The sequence below is a fragment of the Mixophyes fleayi genome, chromosome 7, assembly GCF_038048845.1.
Source record: "Mixophyes fleayi isolate aMixFle1 chromosome 7, aMixFle1.hap1, whole genome shotgun sequence".
NCBI lineage: Eukaryota > Metazoa > Chordata > Amphibia > Anura > Limnodynastidae > Mixophyes > Mixophyes fleayi.
Genome location: NC_134408.1, coordinates 24,469,452 through 24,486,424, shown reverse-complemented (window position 1 = coordinate 24,486,424; position 16,973 = coordinate 24,469,452). Strand labels below are relative to the sequence as shown.

Genomic DNA, 16,973 nt, shown 5'->3' with positions numbered 1-16,973 from the left:
TCTCGCTCTTTCTCATTCCCTCTCTCTCCTTCTCTCATTCACCCTCTCTTTCTCTCTTTCTTATTTTCTCTCATTCTCATTCTCTGTAATTCTCATTCTCTCTCTCTTTCTCTCTCTCATTCCCCCTCTCTCTCTCTCTCTCTCTCTCTCTCTCTCTCTCTCAACTCTCTCTCTCTCTACTCATTCCCTCTCTCTCTCTCATTCACTCTCTATTTCTCTCTCTCTCTCTCTCTCTCATTCTCTCTCTCTCTCTATCTCTGTCATTCCCTCTCTCTCTCACTTTCTCTCATTCTCCCTCTCATTCCCTCTAATTATCATTTTCCCTCAGTCACCCTCTCTCTCTCGTTCTCTCTCATTCCCTCTCTTTCTCATTCCCTCTTTCTCCCTTTCTCATTCCCTCTTTCTCATTCTCTCTCTCTCTCTCTCTCTCTCTCTCTCTCTCTCTCTCTCATTCCCTCTTTCTCATTCCCTCTTTCTCTCTCTCTCTCTCATTCCCTCTTTCTCTCTCTCTCTCTCTCTCATTCCCTCTTTCTTTCTTTCTCTCTCTCTCATCCCCTCATTCTGTCTTTCTCTCTCTCTCTCTCTCTCATTCACCCTATCTCTCTTTCTCTTTCTGTCTTTCATTCTCTCTCTCTCTCTTCTTGTCCCATCCGTGTAGGGGGCAGTATTGTTTCACTGGATTTATTCTCTAGCCTGGACAGGACATTAAAAAGACGATCTCCCATAGGTGATATCCTACCCCATAAACATACAGATGTGACCACTTGGGGCGCAGGTTTAAACTTTGTGATCTCCCTCCTACCCCAGTGGGCTCTTAATTTAGAATTAATCAGGCTGCAAATTTAGGAAAACATGTATGCGCTAATTGAGTCCAACTCTGATAATTACTGGACAGTTTGTAGGGAAAGGGGTTACAGATACATCTTTTTTTGTAGGATTTCTCGGTGGTCTCTTACGTTTGTATTTCTATTCTTGCTGTTCTTACTGTACTCGTTATATTGTGGTCTTATCTCATTGGATTAATTATCTGAACCATAAAATCTAATTTAAGATTTCTTAGCAAACAGTAAATGCTGGAAATGTCAGGTACCTAATGCAGAAATGTTCCACTGTGAGTGGCAATGCCCTGAGATGCGGGAATTTTGGACTATAATACATATCTGCATTACCTCCAAAACATAGATACCATTCACTCTGACAGCTGACTGGGCACTTTGTAATATCCGCCAAACAGTAATGGAACACAAATTGATTGTAGTTAACAAACAACTTCATCCTCTACATATATAGTATACAATTAGATTATCAGGTTATCATGTCTGATTTATCATATTCTGCATAACATTTAACTGATCCACATTTTCCTTTACAGAATATTCAACCACAGACCAGGTCTTTCCCAAACAGAAACAAACCCGCATCACAGTAGTAGACCCTCAGAAAATATTCCCACCGTCTTCATAGACCTGAGAGCTACTTCTTTCAATACAAGCATAAAGATGGCAGCAGACAACAAGTCAGAAACACCAGCACAGAAGGATCTGCAAAGGGAAGACTTGTCACATAATAGGTATAATAGAGCCAGTGTTTACTGATTTCTTACCACTAGATGGCAGCAGAGCACATTCTATTGGCAAGATTGAAAAATTAAGTAATTGTGTTTGAGAGATGGGTACTACTGACAAAAAGGGTCATTTCCAAACAGTATGTGTCAATTTTGTGAGCAAATGGAATGGGCAAAGTGTGGCCCTAGAAGAGTAGGGATGTAACCACATCTCTGGGACCGGAAAATTCAAGATTATTTGCAGATTAAAAAACTAAGCGCTCTCCTGCAAAGCAGGAAATCCCTCATAAATGTGCCCTGTCCATCCTTTACCTCATTGATCTAATATAGAGGTGCCCAAGCTCAGCTCATGTTTTCAGGATTTCTTTAATCATGCCCAGGTGAGTTCATCTATTTGGCTGGGTCAGTAATTGTCCCACCTGTTTCTACAGACAGAAATCCTGAAAACATGAACTGTTGGTAGCGCTTGAGGACTGGGTTTGAGCATTTCTGATCTAATCCTTCTTGTGTCTCCACTTCAATGAAAAGCAGGCACACTCATACGCTTTACCTGCACTAGCTAGGAACATCTATGATCCACCCAACTCCTTACATCAGCAGATGCCTCGTACCTTGGCCCGCAAATCCATGGCTTGGTTTGCTAGGAATGCCCTCACAATGCCCAACTCCTCCCTCTATCTCAAACTATGGAGTAGGTACACCGATGCACCCAGTTTTGCAGAGCGAGGTTATTAAAATGGGATAAAGAGGTGGATTTTTACCAGCGTTCCTTGCTGTGCAGAGAGATGAAAAGACATTTCCACTTTGCAAATGGATTTGACTTCTGCAGAGACAGATCTTGTCCTATACTTGCAAATGTATCTATCTGTGGTCTTTAGAAATTGTCGATTATCTGTGCTTTGCCGGCGGTAATTAAAACAGCAATTTTATTAAAGACAGAACCCGCCTGGCTTTGCCTTTAATAAAATAGTTGTTTTAAATAGTGCCGGCAAGTCACAGATTATCGACAATTTCTCAAGACCACAGATTAATACATTTACTCCCTGATGTCCCTTCACTCTCGTCAATTAAGACATAAATGAGGCTGCATCTAATTGTATTATAGGACAAGAACAGAAAATATAATTTAATGAAAGGTGCGGTTTCAAAGTGATAGAAAGTTGGACTTTGATGTGACATTCACACTTCTCCCAGTGCCGAAACTGACATTTTACAGAATATTTCGATTACTATGTGGAAAGAGTCCAGCATCCATATGACACACATATATGCAATTCATACAAAAAGTATTTGGGGCAAATAGACACCACAACATCAGTAGACAGTGGTTTCATTGTGCCTCTTCTACCAATTGATTAAGTATAGACTTTTGCAACAATCTTCATTTCCATTGTCCAATACTTAGTGACTCATGAATGCACTGTTCTGTAAGTAATCCCACCGCCGACACCACCACCACCACACACTTTCATACTTAGTGACTCATAACTGCACTGTTCTGTAAGTAATCCCACCGCCGACACCACCACCACCACCACACACTTTCATACTTAGTGACTCATAACTGCACTGTTCTGTAAGTAATCCCACCGCCAACACCACCACCACCACACACTTTCATACTTAGTGACTCATAACTGCACTGTTCTGTAAGTAATCCCACCGCCGACACCACCACCACCACACACTTTCATACTTAGTGACTCATAACTGCACTGTTCTGTAAGTAATCCCACCGCCGACACCACCACCACCACACACTTTCATACTTAGTGACTCATGAATGCACTGTTCTGTAAGTAATCTCACCGCCGACACCACCACCACCACACACTTTCATACTTAGTGACTCATGAATGCACTGTTCTGTAAGTAATCCCACCGCCGACACCACCACCACCACACACTTTCATACTTAGTGACTCATGAATGCACTGTTCTGTAAGTAATCCCACCGCCGACACCACCACCACCACACACTTTCATACTTAGTGACTCATGAATGCACTGTTCTGTAAGTAATCCCACCGCCGACACCACCACCACCACACACTTTCATACTTAGTGACTCATGAATGCACTGTTCTGTAAGTAATCCCACTGCCGACACCACCACCACCACCACACACTTTCATACTTAGTGACTCATGAATGCACTGTTCTGTAAGTAATCCCACCGCCGACACCACCACCACACACTTTCATACTTAGTGACTCATAACTGCACTGTTCTGTAAGTAATCCCACCACCGACACCACCACCACCACCACACACTTTCATACTTAGTGACTCATGAATGCACTGTTCTGTAAGTAATCCCACCGCTGACACCACCACCACCACACACTTTCATACTTAGTGACTCATAACTGCACTGTTCTGTAAGTAATCTCACTGCCGACACCACCACCACCACACACTTTCATACTTTTCTACACTAAGTGCTTTTCTACACTAACAAGTGGACATAAGAATCAGGTTTTTCATCTATCATTCAGTGTTTCTTTGTGAACATATTGATGTCACCATACAGGTCAGAGCACACAGGTAAAAGTATGTTACTGCACCAACTTCGCCACATCAAGACGATGCCTTGTTCAAGCACTGCAGACCACAGTGCCCAACAACTTGTCACCAGCGGGCATAAACGTGGGGACAGGACTGCACCCCATCAACCCACAAAGATGCAGAGATTGAGGAATAAGACAAATGGCGTTCAATGCACCCCCCAAATCAAGGAAGAAAGGCTGGAAAAAGAGTGTTACTTTAAAGAACAGGAGACAAAAAAAGAAGATCCTATAAAAAGCAACCAGGAACCCCCCAGTAAAATACAGAAGAACCACAGGTAACAGACTGTAAATCACTTGCTTGAATTCAACTTTCCTAATTGACCAGACTTGTTGATGTCACTGTTCCAGGTGAAAATATAAATTGCATTTCAATATTGGTTCAACCCATAAAATGTGTGTAGTTGATGGTTTAATTGTAACAGGTAAAGGGAAAGAAGAATAAAAGAAAGTTAACCTGGCAGTTTGAATGATAGCGTCAGCATATGGATCAGTTCAGAGTACAGTATGACACTTTGCAGGGAAAATTTAAAGCGGCAATGTCTTTAAGGGCAAGTTTTGCCTTTACAGACATTGTTGTTTTAAATTTCTACTCAAAGTCGCCGAATATCGCAACTTGCAAAATCCGCAGTTTAATACATTTACCCCTTAAAGTTGTCTCTTTAATGTGCAGTCATGTGATATCACTCTTTTGCAAAAAAATGCAGATTTTGTAAAGATAGTTCCACTGGTAAAAATGTAATTATTGTTTTAATAAGTACAGTTTATGTATGTAAAAGTTTAGGCACTGTTGGTTAAATTGCATGTTTCACTGAATTTCCAAATGAAAGTTAACACACCCTCTGCAGGGTACATAATTAAACATTACGTTTGATCTGCATGGAAGGGTTGTCAGAAACAGTTCCTAAGACCTAATCACAATAGAAAATATCTTAAGTATGGAAAACAAATACTTGGATAAACCTGAATACTTTTGAACCTAACTGATGTGGACTAATGAGACAAAGGGGTATATTTACTAAGCTGCGGGTTTGAAAAAGTGGAGGTGTTGCCTATAGCAACCAATCAGCTTCTAGCTGTCATTTTGTAGAATGTACTAAATACATGATAACTAAATTCTGATTGGTTGCTATAGGCAACATGAAGCTGAAAAGTGGTTGGATATTTCAGTAAGGTAACAAATATACCTTACACCAAACCATGAAGTACCTTTGCAGATGCCACTTTAACTTTTTTGTTCAATCTGTTAACTTCAGTAAATAGTAATTGTTCATTATTATATGTAGAGATGTGGTCTATGTGCTGTGCTTACCTTTGTACCCTGCAGAAGTTGCGTTGAAACATGCAGTTTTACCAGGGGTGCCCACACCTTTGCATACGACTGTACATGTGCCGACCACACAACACACAGTTGTTATTTTGAGGAGGTGTTAATGCAGAAGTTAAGGGTACATGTAAATATCAGTCTCATGGGACGTTGCAGCTCAGATCAGCAGGTCCAGAGGGACAAGCAGGAGAAGGAAAGGAGAAGGAGGCAGAACATGCAGACACAGCTGGAGGGGATGAAACCTCGGAACTCTGTGACCGGCCGGCAGCCAATGGCGGAGAAAACACCGGTTCTGTTTCATCCGGTAAGATTGCGGCTATCTGTACGTGTCTGGGCACTGGTGAGAAGACCTCAACATCCCAAGTATTTATTCCTCAGTACAGGCTGTGTAAATGGACAGTGATAATACTTAGGTGTCATATGTCAAACGGTGGTATTGTTACTGGTTATACGCCCCATAGTTATATTTCATGAAGGCTGTTTGTTACCCACTACTAGGTCAAGTATGGCTCAGGCATTAAACAATACAGGATGTTTCAGGTAGTATAACATAGGATCTAGGGATTAGTAGACGGTGTGAATAACCAACATTGTATACCCCTGTACAGGAAGCGTCATACTGTCCAGAGATTGACACACTACCGGTGAGAAGTGGAGTTGAGCTGCTACTTCTCACTGTACGCCTGTCCAGTTGTGGTCAGGTGGTTATACCAGGACAACACAGCGGCCGTTGTCCACTCTCCGCTCTTTCCATGGCCAATACCTACCACACTTTGCTTGTCTGGCTCCTCTCGTTGGTAAGTACAATGCATGTGCCCTCGTTCTTCATTACTAAATGAAAATCACTGTAACAATCCTCATCATTCCATGTGTCTTATCTCAGGTGTCACCATTAAACTCTCACTGTGAGGGTGACGCCCCTTTCCAGGTGTTAGGGCTTCAACAAGTGTGGCGAGAGGAGGGGTTGGCATTGTACGCATGTATCTCACCCCATGAAGTACCAGTGCACATCACTCCCAAGATGCGCAAACACAAGGTGAGAGACATAGGGAGAAATGATTGCTGTGAAGGCTGGTGGAGTCCATGCAGTAACCACTTATATGTTCCGTCATTGATGCTCAGTAAATGATTTACATTGTGTCCATGTGATCTAATGCAGGGTCCATAGCTTCAGTTTGACCCCATACTAACAAAAAGGTTAAAGTATTTTTCTTATCCCAGCACTGACATGATTAGACAGCAGTTGCGGATAGTGTTACTGTTTTCATACATCTCATTTTGCAGAAGGCTTTGAGCTAGTGAAGGTAGCTGTATTGACCAATAATACATGTAAAAAACAACTAAGCTGAAAATACAAATTGTAAAGGGCTAATCACGTTCTTGGATATATATGTAAAAGTTCTTATACTTTGACAGGACCGATTTTGACTTGCATGTGTCTTTAAGATACGCATTTTCATCATCATCATTTATTTATGTAGCACCACTAATTGTGCAGCGCTATAAAGAGAACTCATATCAATCCCTGCCCCATTAGAGCTTACAGTCTTAATTCCCTAACACAGAGAGAGAGAGAGAGAGAGAGAGAGACAGACTAGGGTCAATTTGATAGCAAGGAATTAACCTACCAGTATGTTTTTGGAGTGTGGGAGGAAACCGGAGCACCTGGAGGAAACCCATGCAAACACGAGGAGAACATACAAACTCCATACAGATAAGGCCATGGTTGGGAATCGAACTCATGACTCCAGTGCTCTTAGGCAGAAGTACTAACCACTGAGCCACCATGCTGCCCAAGGTTTTAGGAGGTGTACCTTTAGATCCATCCCATAGGCCTGGTGTAAGTGTCTGAGTTGGTGATGATCACAGTGGCATTTTGTCGCTAAACTTATTTATGTGCTGGATTTTACGTTGCATGTAACTTGACATACGTGCAACTCAAAATAAAGGCACAGAAACGTAACTGTACAGACATATTTTTACATTACACTCTAAATCAGGCCTAAGGACAGGACGTCTGCTGTACATAAGAGGATATCCCCTCTCATGATTACTACTTTACCTCAAATATCTTCAGTTCCAAAAACCTTCCGAGTCTTCTCATCAGCTCTTCTATATAAGGTAACTTCTAGTTTAGGTTTAAAGGTCCTTTAATAACTGAGTAAAAGGTAAAGCCCTGTAATCTATGGTGTGGTGTTTTATTTAACTCACTCATTCAGGGCAGAGAAGACCACCGCGGGACATCAAGTTTTTACCAGCAGACATCTCTGTTCCTGTCACGCAACACCCTGCAGAGCATCACCTGGTGGAGTGATGCGGTAATGCAGCAGCTAATGGGACAGCTCTTCCCACTGAACCTGGAGGTACCAGCCATCAGACTGAGCAGCATAGCAATGTTGAATCCCGACCCACAGGTACCTGAATTCACGTGTTATCATATTATTTTGGTGGACATTTATGTCAAGAATGGACTAATTTCTCATATTCTGACTGTCGTTTCTCTATGATGATTGTATGACACCTTTCTGATTGGTTGTCATGGGTAACAGAGCCTTTTCTTCACTGTTACCAGTGTCACCCATTATGGTTGGAAGCTGATGAGGTAAAGTATTTTTTTTGTGGCGGTCAGGTGACAGATGATGGCTAGCAATTTGTTGACGTTGGCTGCAAAGTGTTGTCAATTCTGTGTAGTCATTATTGACCGTCAATAAGAAGGGAACGTGGAAAGCTGTATGTTGTCTCTGGTAGAGGGGTGAGGGAGGTGGGCCGGGGGGTTGTATGTGTTGTGTAGTCAGGGCCTGATTAAGGGTTCTGGCCGCCCAAGGCTTATATGCTCTTAGCACCCCCTCAACTTCCACGCCTGATTAATATGCAGTATTCCTTCACCCCACTCACCAATGTTTATGTTCCATGTTTTGAAACTCAGCTTCACTTGGCTTTTTAAACGGGTCACAGTCATCGATTTTGTTTTCATTACAACCAGAACTATATAGCAGAATGGAGTCATGAACAAAGTCTACTGAGGGTGAAGATATGAAGGGGAGGGGGCTCTCACGCCTGTGCATTTCGCCATCCTTGTCTCTCCTCACTTATCCCCAAGTGCTCGCCCAAGGATGACTCCATGTCTTCAGCCTTTACCATGGGAATACGTCAAGATTAAAACCTTACTACATTTTTCTTTCATGTTTTTATTTTTATTTGAAGAACAACTATCCTCTTATATTGGAAAATCAAATTTTATACCTCTTCTTGCCACAATTTTGCACCACAAAAATGTTGTGTTCCCCAAAGCATCGTGCCCTAGGCTGCAGCCTAGTCGGCATATTGGATAATCAGGCCCTGTGTGTACGCCTAGGTTGTGTGTGTGGTGTAGTAGTGGGGTGAGGGAAGGTGGAAGATATTCCTTATTGTGCATGATAGATTTAGGTTTGTCATTATATAAGGAGGTCTGGTGACAATGGTGAAGATTTGTTACACTGGACACTATCAGTGATCAGTTTCCATTTTTTGCTGTCTTGAAAAGAGTCTCTGTGTGTTTATCAGGCAGTAGAGAAAGTTTTCTCATCATCCTCTGGATTCTTCTGGCAAACACTGGAGACGGAGGAGAGGTTGAGTGCTCTTTCCCCTGAGTTCTTCATGGATAGTGAGATGGAGGTGAGAATTCTCCCAGGCCTAACACTTACACATACACCCCATTCCATGCAGTGCTCTTAAGTCTGCCGTCTCTCCTTAGGTGATCCCTGTCATGTTATTTGACACGCTTCTACGAGACTCTGTCGCGTTTCACCATGCTCTGCACCTCATTCTCATGGCAGGACTGGATGTGTGTGGCTTAAGACTGCTGTACCCACAATCCTCTGCTCTACATTTAAAAATAGGTAGGTTTGTGCTGGCAAGAAAAGGGCATTTGTACTGCTTATTACATTTGAAGTAGATTATTCTTTCCCATTCTCCCATCTTTATTGTTATAATTATATTTTCTCTGGTTTTCAGACTTGCTGCCTACTTCCAATGCTGAAGGGAATGCAAAAAGTCCACCAGTCCTGACATTGGCACTGCGTGGGCAACATGCCAGCGAGATATGGGGGAACATTTCAGGCCCTTGTGATCCCCAACTTGCCCGTCTGACAGACCCAAACTCATTGAATGCCCTTTATGGACGATCTAGAGAGAACACTCTTCTGTATTACTCCCGAACCTCTGGACGCATACACAGGGATCTCAGCCTGTGGTTCGGGGGTAGGATACCCAGTAATGGGAACTTAAAGATTGGCATTCAGAATCCACCAGGGAGGAGCACCCAGCCCAGGTAACATTAGATCATTGTGGTGTTATATATTGCAGTGTTGTTATCTGACATAACTGTTGGCTTTTCCTGACTCAGGTCTCTGAGCCCCACAGAAGATTGCCTTCCTCCTGCACTACTGACAGCCACCACTAGGGGTAAGTAACGCAATGCAAACAATCTTCAATCATCTGTTAAAGGAGATGAAGACAGATTATGTCCCCCCTAGGCCACCGTTGCTGCTGAATCGCCGCTCTATTAATTGCTGTCCCTGAACTCAACCTCCACCGCCATTACATCTGTAGAATAATAACTAAATAGATGAATGTTGCCATTAATTCATAATGAGCATACATTTTATTTTGGATAAAAATAGTAAGATGATTGAACAAGGCAGCAACATTTTAACAAGAAAAATAAAAACAAAACTTTTTTTGATTTGTACCAAAAGCGTATTTCATTTTATATATTTATTGCTGACAATCCCTGTAAGAGGCACCTGAATCAGCAGCAGCGTTATCAGACGATGCTTATTATCGGGCTTGATAGGCTGGACTGAGTGGACATTGCTGTGTGTTCTTCAGGAACAGTAAAGACATAACTCTTGTCACTATATTCACTTGTTTACTGGCCCTTCCAGGGGATGTGTTTCTCGTTGTCTCCCCATCTGTACCACCTTATGCCTATGGAGATATTATTGACACATGCTGCCAGCGAGGATTCCACGTACACGAGATCCGACAGCTGCGTCTTTCTGCTAAACGTTCTGCCGTGATGAACATGTCTGCATCCCAGGTACAGTATTGAGTAGTGAGAACAAGCAAGTGGAATGAGGATTAATGTTCTATTATACTTACGCATTTAAAGGCTTTGTAGACTTGTTGTTGCGGAGTATATGTGCAGAATAGACCCAAATCATGAAATTGTTTTCTAAATACAGTGCCTAATAGAGGATAAATTCAGCTAGAGTGTATCTAGCACTTATTGGTACTGCAGCTTATACTGTTTTCAGGGGTTCAGGCGTATGCAGTCCCCTGTCTACAGCCACCATGGCATCACAGTCCCCCTGTTGTCGGTAGCATAAATACATTAGTGTAATGCTCAGTTAAACCCTCTGATGTCAGCACATTAACTCGGCTGTGGGGCTGTGGGGCCAACCATAGACAGAGAACCGCATATGCCCAGCTCTCAGAAGATGGCGACAGCTGCAATACAGGTAAGCGCTCTGGGGGCTGCTACATGTAGCCGTTTTTCCCAGGGGTTCAGCAGTTCTCTTATACAGTCCCGGCAAATCTATGACACTTGCCACTTTAAAATGGAGGAGGACAAAGGAGGGTGTGAACAAGACAACCAATCACAAACTGCAGTCTCTTGATTGCGGCTTGTAATTGGTTCTCGCACTCACACCAAACCCCCCCCCCCACCTCCCAGTAGGCGTGCAGGATTGTAAAAGGAACAAAGGAGCCATGGGGCAGGGGCACATTAGTAAAATCTTTTCTGTAGGTGGTAGTGCAGCTATAAAGCAAAAATAGACTATATTTATTATACTCCAGTATTTTTGCGAGATGGTCATATAGAATTTGAGTAAGTTAATTTTTTGGAAACAGTATAGAATAAAAAAATGTTTTTTTGGTTAATTAGTGCTGCATTCACCATAACTGATGGGAAACTATACAAAGTTTGGCGAAGCACTCTTTGCTTTGTATCCGGACCTCAATAGATATTTTTCTATACAATAAAGTCATACTTTCCTTCTTTTTTTAAAATCCAGGATTAGACACAAATTTGCTTCACTTAAACCACTCAGAATTAGTAAATGATGAAGTATCTAGTCATTTGAGCATGAACTTACCTGAAATCTTCTCATTATGTTACAGCTGTCAGTCTTCTGCCCAAATAAGCCATCAACCCAACCACAGCGGGATCCCTGCCCATCAATACCTGAGCCACGCCTCCACTGCTTGCTCCTCCTCCTCAGGAAGGAGAATGCTGGCCATCACACACCAGCCCTCCTCCACGGTCAGATCATTTGTAGAACGTGAAAATAGCTTTATTCGTTTAGTTATGTAATAACATTTGTGCATTATTGTGTTAATAAAGCTGCGTCATATCTAGAAGTGCTGTCCATACTGTTTACAATACAGACATAGGACAATAATGAGTATCCACCAGTATTTAAGGTACAAAAATCCCTGCTGACAAAAGCCTATATCCACCTAAAGTGAAATGTTAAGTTTTGGGTGGAGTTATCCTTAAAATATTGAAGAAGAAAAATATTTCCTATACGTTGATGCAGCAGGCAGCTAAACTCTGAAAACTGATTTTGTGGACCCAGCTGTTTTACTTAGGTTCTATTATATCAAGGCAGAACCACTGGTAGATCCAGGGAGTGAGAGGTAATAGTATTAAAAAAAAGTTATCAATAAGAGTTTATGAAACTTTGAGAGATATTGGGCCCACAAAAAAGCTTTTGAGGGCCGTATCCAGCATACAGACCTCTGGGGGTAAATGTATGAACCTCCGGATTCTTCATCTCCGGCGAGTTCAGCGTCTTCAGCGCTTAAATTTAAAGTGGCACTGCCTTGTAAAGGGAAGTTTCCCTTTACAAGGTTCTTGTCATGCATTTGGACCTAGCCCAGGCCTCCTCAGGGGAAGAGCGTTAGTTCCCGACGCAAGCGCCCTTTTTAATGTGTGTTCATGAGGTAAAATTACCTCACGAAAATGAGTTTGACCCCTCAACTCGTAAATTTAGCCTTTACTACCCCTCCCACGGGGGGGAAGGGGGGATGATGGAAGTTAACTGACTTGACTATTCTAATTTTTTTGTCAAATAATGTCAGTATACCAAATTTCAGGTCAATTGGATGAGCCCTTTCTGAGAAAATAGTTTTTTACACACACACACACACACACACACACACTAACGCACGCCTCTACACATGTGTGTTCATGAGGTAAAATTACCTCACGAAAATGAGTTTGAGCCCTACCAAATTTCAGCCCTTTTTGAATTTTTTTTCCCACACACACTAAGAATTTAGTAGGTCAGTGTATAACTCTGCCCAGCAGGTGGCGCTGCAACTTGTTTTTTTTTTTTTCACACACACACAGACAGACAGACGCCACTAAGCATTTATATATTAGATATAGATATATAGATATATATATATATAAAATACCACTTGTATTTTACAGGTTTAATGAATGACCTGGCCGAGCAGGGTCTTCTTGGTGTAATCCGGTCCCACCTATCTCGTCCCGGTGATTTAAATCCCAACTTGTGTTTCCATGCAGCTCCGTATTCTGACAGCCTGCTACAGGGCCTGGGTAACCTACTATACAATGTATATTGTCTATAGATATGTGAGAGAGATAATAGTTATTTTTGAAAGACTTAATTAAAATAATGCATATTGTCTTGCTTCATATATCTTAATTACATTGCATTTGACTACAGAGAGAAGAACTTCAAAACTATGGAGGCTAGATTTATGAAACCTTCTATATAGGAAAAGTGGAGGTGTTGCCCGTAGCAACAAATCAGATTCTAGCTATCTTTTATCTAATACAGTCTAAAGAATGATGTCTAGAATGTGACTTGTTGCTATGGGCAACACCTCCACTTTTCCTTTTTAGAAGGTTTGAAAAATCTAAACCTTTATTTCAATAATAAAAACATAGAATATTTAACAAATGATTATCAGCATAACACAGAGAACAACCAAACACTATATTAAAATGTAAATATAACTATTCACTTTATACTTTTAAATTCTTGTAACTAACCAGTTACATACAGTGCATGACGTGTGATCTTCCTACCAGTGGAATTAGGGAGGGATTTGTGGATATAGGGGTGTAACATGTGATACTTCTGTGTTTCTGGTAGGTGGAAGTTTGTATGCCGTGCCTGACCCCAGCTCTGTAGTCCCGAACATGCTCTCCAGGCAACCTTTGACCTCTGACCCTGAAACTGAGCAAGTTGTGCTCCTGACTATGAGCGGGGTGCAGACCCTGCGGAGGGCGGGACATTTCCTGCGCCAGATCCTCAGACCTCAGCCTGGAAAACCAGAGGCGATCTCAGGTTAGATTTTTTTAAAAGGGAAAACAAATATTATCATCCTCCAAAAATGTGACCTAGTACATATAAAATGTGTTTTTTCTCTTTTATACATAAAGGGCTATATTTACTAAACTGCGGGTTTAAAAAAGTGGAGATGTTGCCTATAGCAACCAATCAGATTCTAGCTGTCATTTTGTAGAATGTACTAAATAAATGACAGCTAGAATCTGATTGGTTGCTATAGGCAACATCTCCACTTTTTCAAACCCGCAGTTTAGTAAATATACCCCTAAATGTTTTAAATTAAACCCCACTGCGGCCAGGTCTATCCGACATTTGAAACAATAATGCGATTCGGGTGGTGGGATCTGTCCTCTTTGTGACAATTGTGTTACTACAGGTGGTGTTAGGCGTGTTGTTATGTTTGCTGTCATTTGTACATAGATATACAATAGTGTTGTTTATTAAAAAAAAAGAGAGGCAACTATATTATTATTAATAATATTATTATCCATGTTCTGATATTCTCTATAATCTGGGGTTTCATCTGAGCTCACATCACTTTGAAAGACTTTAAGGTGGTTTTGCTTTTTTGTTGTTATGCAGTAAAACCTTTTAGTTGTTATAACATTTTATTAACATTTCAATGAAATATCCATCTAAAAACAAGTATTGAACCACTTATCATACATATATGTGACATGTTCCTGATGTATTATCCTATTTTCTCATTTGCAATTGTGCAATGAAACATACATATATTTTACACCTAATATTTTCATCATAGTTATATAATAATATATAGTTATAGTTAGAATAATTTACCGTACTGTAAATTACTTTCTCCTTCAGTAGTATGGGCACACAGACAGTGGGTTATATTTCTCCCGTAAGAGACAGGGCACTGGCCAAAGAATTGCTCCTTCTTTTCCTCCTTATCCTCCTCCCTATAGCCCCTCTCATTCCCAGTCCCTCCGGCCTTTTCCTGTTCTCAGCATAGGAGGTGGGACAATGCCTTCTGTCCTTACGTTAGATTATAGTTGATTGTTATCTACTAAAGCAGGCCTAGCCAACCTGTGGCTCTCTAGGTGTTGTGCAACTACAAGCCCCAGCATGCTTTGCCAGTTGATAGCCAGTCTAGAGCTGGCAGGGCATGCTGGAACTTGTAGTTGCACAACTCCCGGAGAGCCACAGGTTGGCCCGGCCTGTACTAAAGGGACAGTCCCTGAGCCCCCACCTCTGTCCCTGGCCTCAGCCTTGGGTAAAGTTCCTAGATGCCTGGTGCTCCTCCGCGGCTGCAGAGCCCTAATGCACCACCAATTGTTGTGTATGAATGTCTGCCGTACCCTTCCCCTCTAGTATCTTACAGTCCAGTGACCTCTTCAGAGGACTAAACTTTATTTCCTATAATAAATAAGTGATACTGATATCTATCTGCTGTCTGTCTATTGGGAAATTACATTCAGTTATTAGTTATTAATTAAGAAAAGCGGTAAGAATGTCCACTACACTCTGGGAGCAGTATTTGTAGATAAATATTACAATAGGCTATACACCTTCAACATTAACACATTTAATTGGTTTGGGGAAAAATACTTTTGTATTGAAGTTTTAAAATGGGCATAAACAAAGCAGGATGTTACATTGAAGATTGTTTTTAGTAATGACTTCCTGAGCTGTATAACTGTCATTTTTTGGAGGGAGGAGATAAGTATAGAAAATAGACCCAAATGGTCCTACATTATATGTGGCATATGCTCTAATAGTGTATCTCATAGTTGCCTACTCTCCCCCAATGTCCGGGAGACTCCCAAATTTTTGGGAGTTCTCTCGGACTCCCGAGAGAGAGGGCATGTGACTAGGTGCCAGGGGATGTGATTAGGTGTCAGGGGATGTGAATAGGTGTCAAAAATTTAGACGGGAGTTGATGAGAGAAGGGATAAGGGTTTTGGTAGCATGTTGACTAAGAAAAGGGCGTATTCTGTCAATGGTTTTAAGGTGGAGTCAACAGGACTGGGAGAGAGTCTGGATGTGAGGAATAAAGCAGAGGGCGGAGTCAAGTGTGACACCAAGACAGCGGACTCGGGAGACAGAGGAAATTATGGTGTTATTAACAGTGAGGGTGATTTGAGGGCAGGTGATGAATCTGACAGGAGGGAAAATAATAAGCTCTGTTTTGTTCTGGTTTTTTTTTTTTCATTTCAAACCATCTAATTGAAAGCAAATACTTCTAATTAGGTATCAATTAATTCATCTGGAATATCCAGTGCATTTCAGCTCTAGATAATTTCTCAGTGGAGTTTCCACCTCATCAGTTATAATTCACAATTTCTATGCCACCAAATGTGGCTCCCTGTAATCTGCAGCTGTGTATTTTACAGGGATGACTGGATACAGGATTCATAAGCTCAACACAATGTTCAAAAACTATTTGAATAAACTGTTTTTAAATGTCCTTTTGTTTTCACTGTACATTGTTTGAAACACGTTAAATATAATAGATTAGTTCATTAGAATGTCATCTGATGCAATGTGCAATGGTAAAAGTGGATGTAGCAGTGTTTTCATATAGTGTTGTTTGGGGATTGCTTTATTTGCTGTACATGGTTCACAACTACCGAAACCCCTCCTGGATTGTGTAAATCAGTCAGGTTTTATACTAGATTGACGCCTACCAGGTGATTGGGTTATTATGACTATCCCCAAATTCTGAGCTGTCTTAAATATTCATTTTGGGTTCTCATATATTGCGTAATTTAAAACGTGCTTATTTTTGAGAATGAACCAATGTTTCTTAAAATTATTTCTTAATATATGTGATTGTAAATTAAATTATAAAATGAAATCATCCTTCTTGGACTCTTTAGATTGTGGTAATAATAGGTAATTCCTATCTACTTCCCTAACTTCCCGTAATGATTTCTCAAAAACGCTGTTATTTTTTTTACCCGCAAAATGTCCCTCATGAGCCCCGCTACGTCTTGTTTAAAGTTACATATATCATTGGTGTCTCTTAGAAGATGTCTGGAAAATTAACTTATTCAACAGCGTAAGTGGGAGTAAATTTGAGACTAAAAGAATCAATGTCTCATTGGGATAAAAAAAATTCCCAGGGAGGACACTGTCTTCACTATTACAAATAAAGATCATGTATATAGCAATGCCA

General features: G+C 41.2%; 1 protein-coding gene across 2 annotated transcripts in view; it reads left to right on the top strand.

Annotated features, from left to right (window-relative positions):
• LOC142097510 (dynein axonemal assembly factor 8-like) overlaps positions 1–16,973 on the top strand; it is a 78,284-nt gene that overhangs the window by 11,687 nt on the left and 49,624 nt on the right. For both annotated transcript variants that reach the window (XM_075179400.1, XM_075179399.1), the window contains exons 7-20: positions 1,373–1,570; positions 4,099–4,410; positions 5,616–5,763; positions 6,068–6,256; positions 6,343–6,495; positions 7,679–7,873; positions 9,003–9,113; positions 9,193–9,337; positions 9,453–9,768; positions 9,844–9,902; positions 10,385–10,539; positions 11,622–11,763; positions 12,940–13,071; positions 13,634–13,828. In XM_075179400.1, the coding sequence (XP_075035501.1) occupies positions 1,373–1,570; positions 4,099–4,410; positions 5,616–5,763; positions 6,068–6,256; positions 6,343–6,495; positions 7,679–7,873; positions 9,003–9,113; positions 9,193–9,337; positions 9,453–9,768; positions 9,844–9,902; positions 10,385–10,539; positions 11,622–11,763; positions 12,940–13,071; positions 13,634–13,828 (2,450 nt within the window). The remainder of the gene's footprint in view (positions 1–1,372; positions 1,571–4,098; positions 4,411–5,615; positions 5,764–6,067; positions 6,257–6,342; positions 6,496–7,678; positions 7,874–9,002; positions 9,114–9,192; positions 9,338–9,452; positions 9,769–9,843; positions 9,903–10,384; positions 10,540–11,621; positions 11,764–12,939; positions 13,072–13,633; positions 13,829–16,973) is intronic.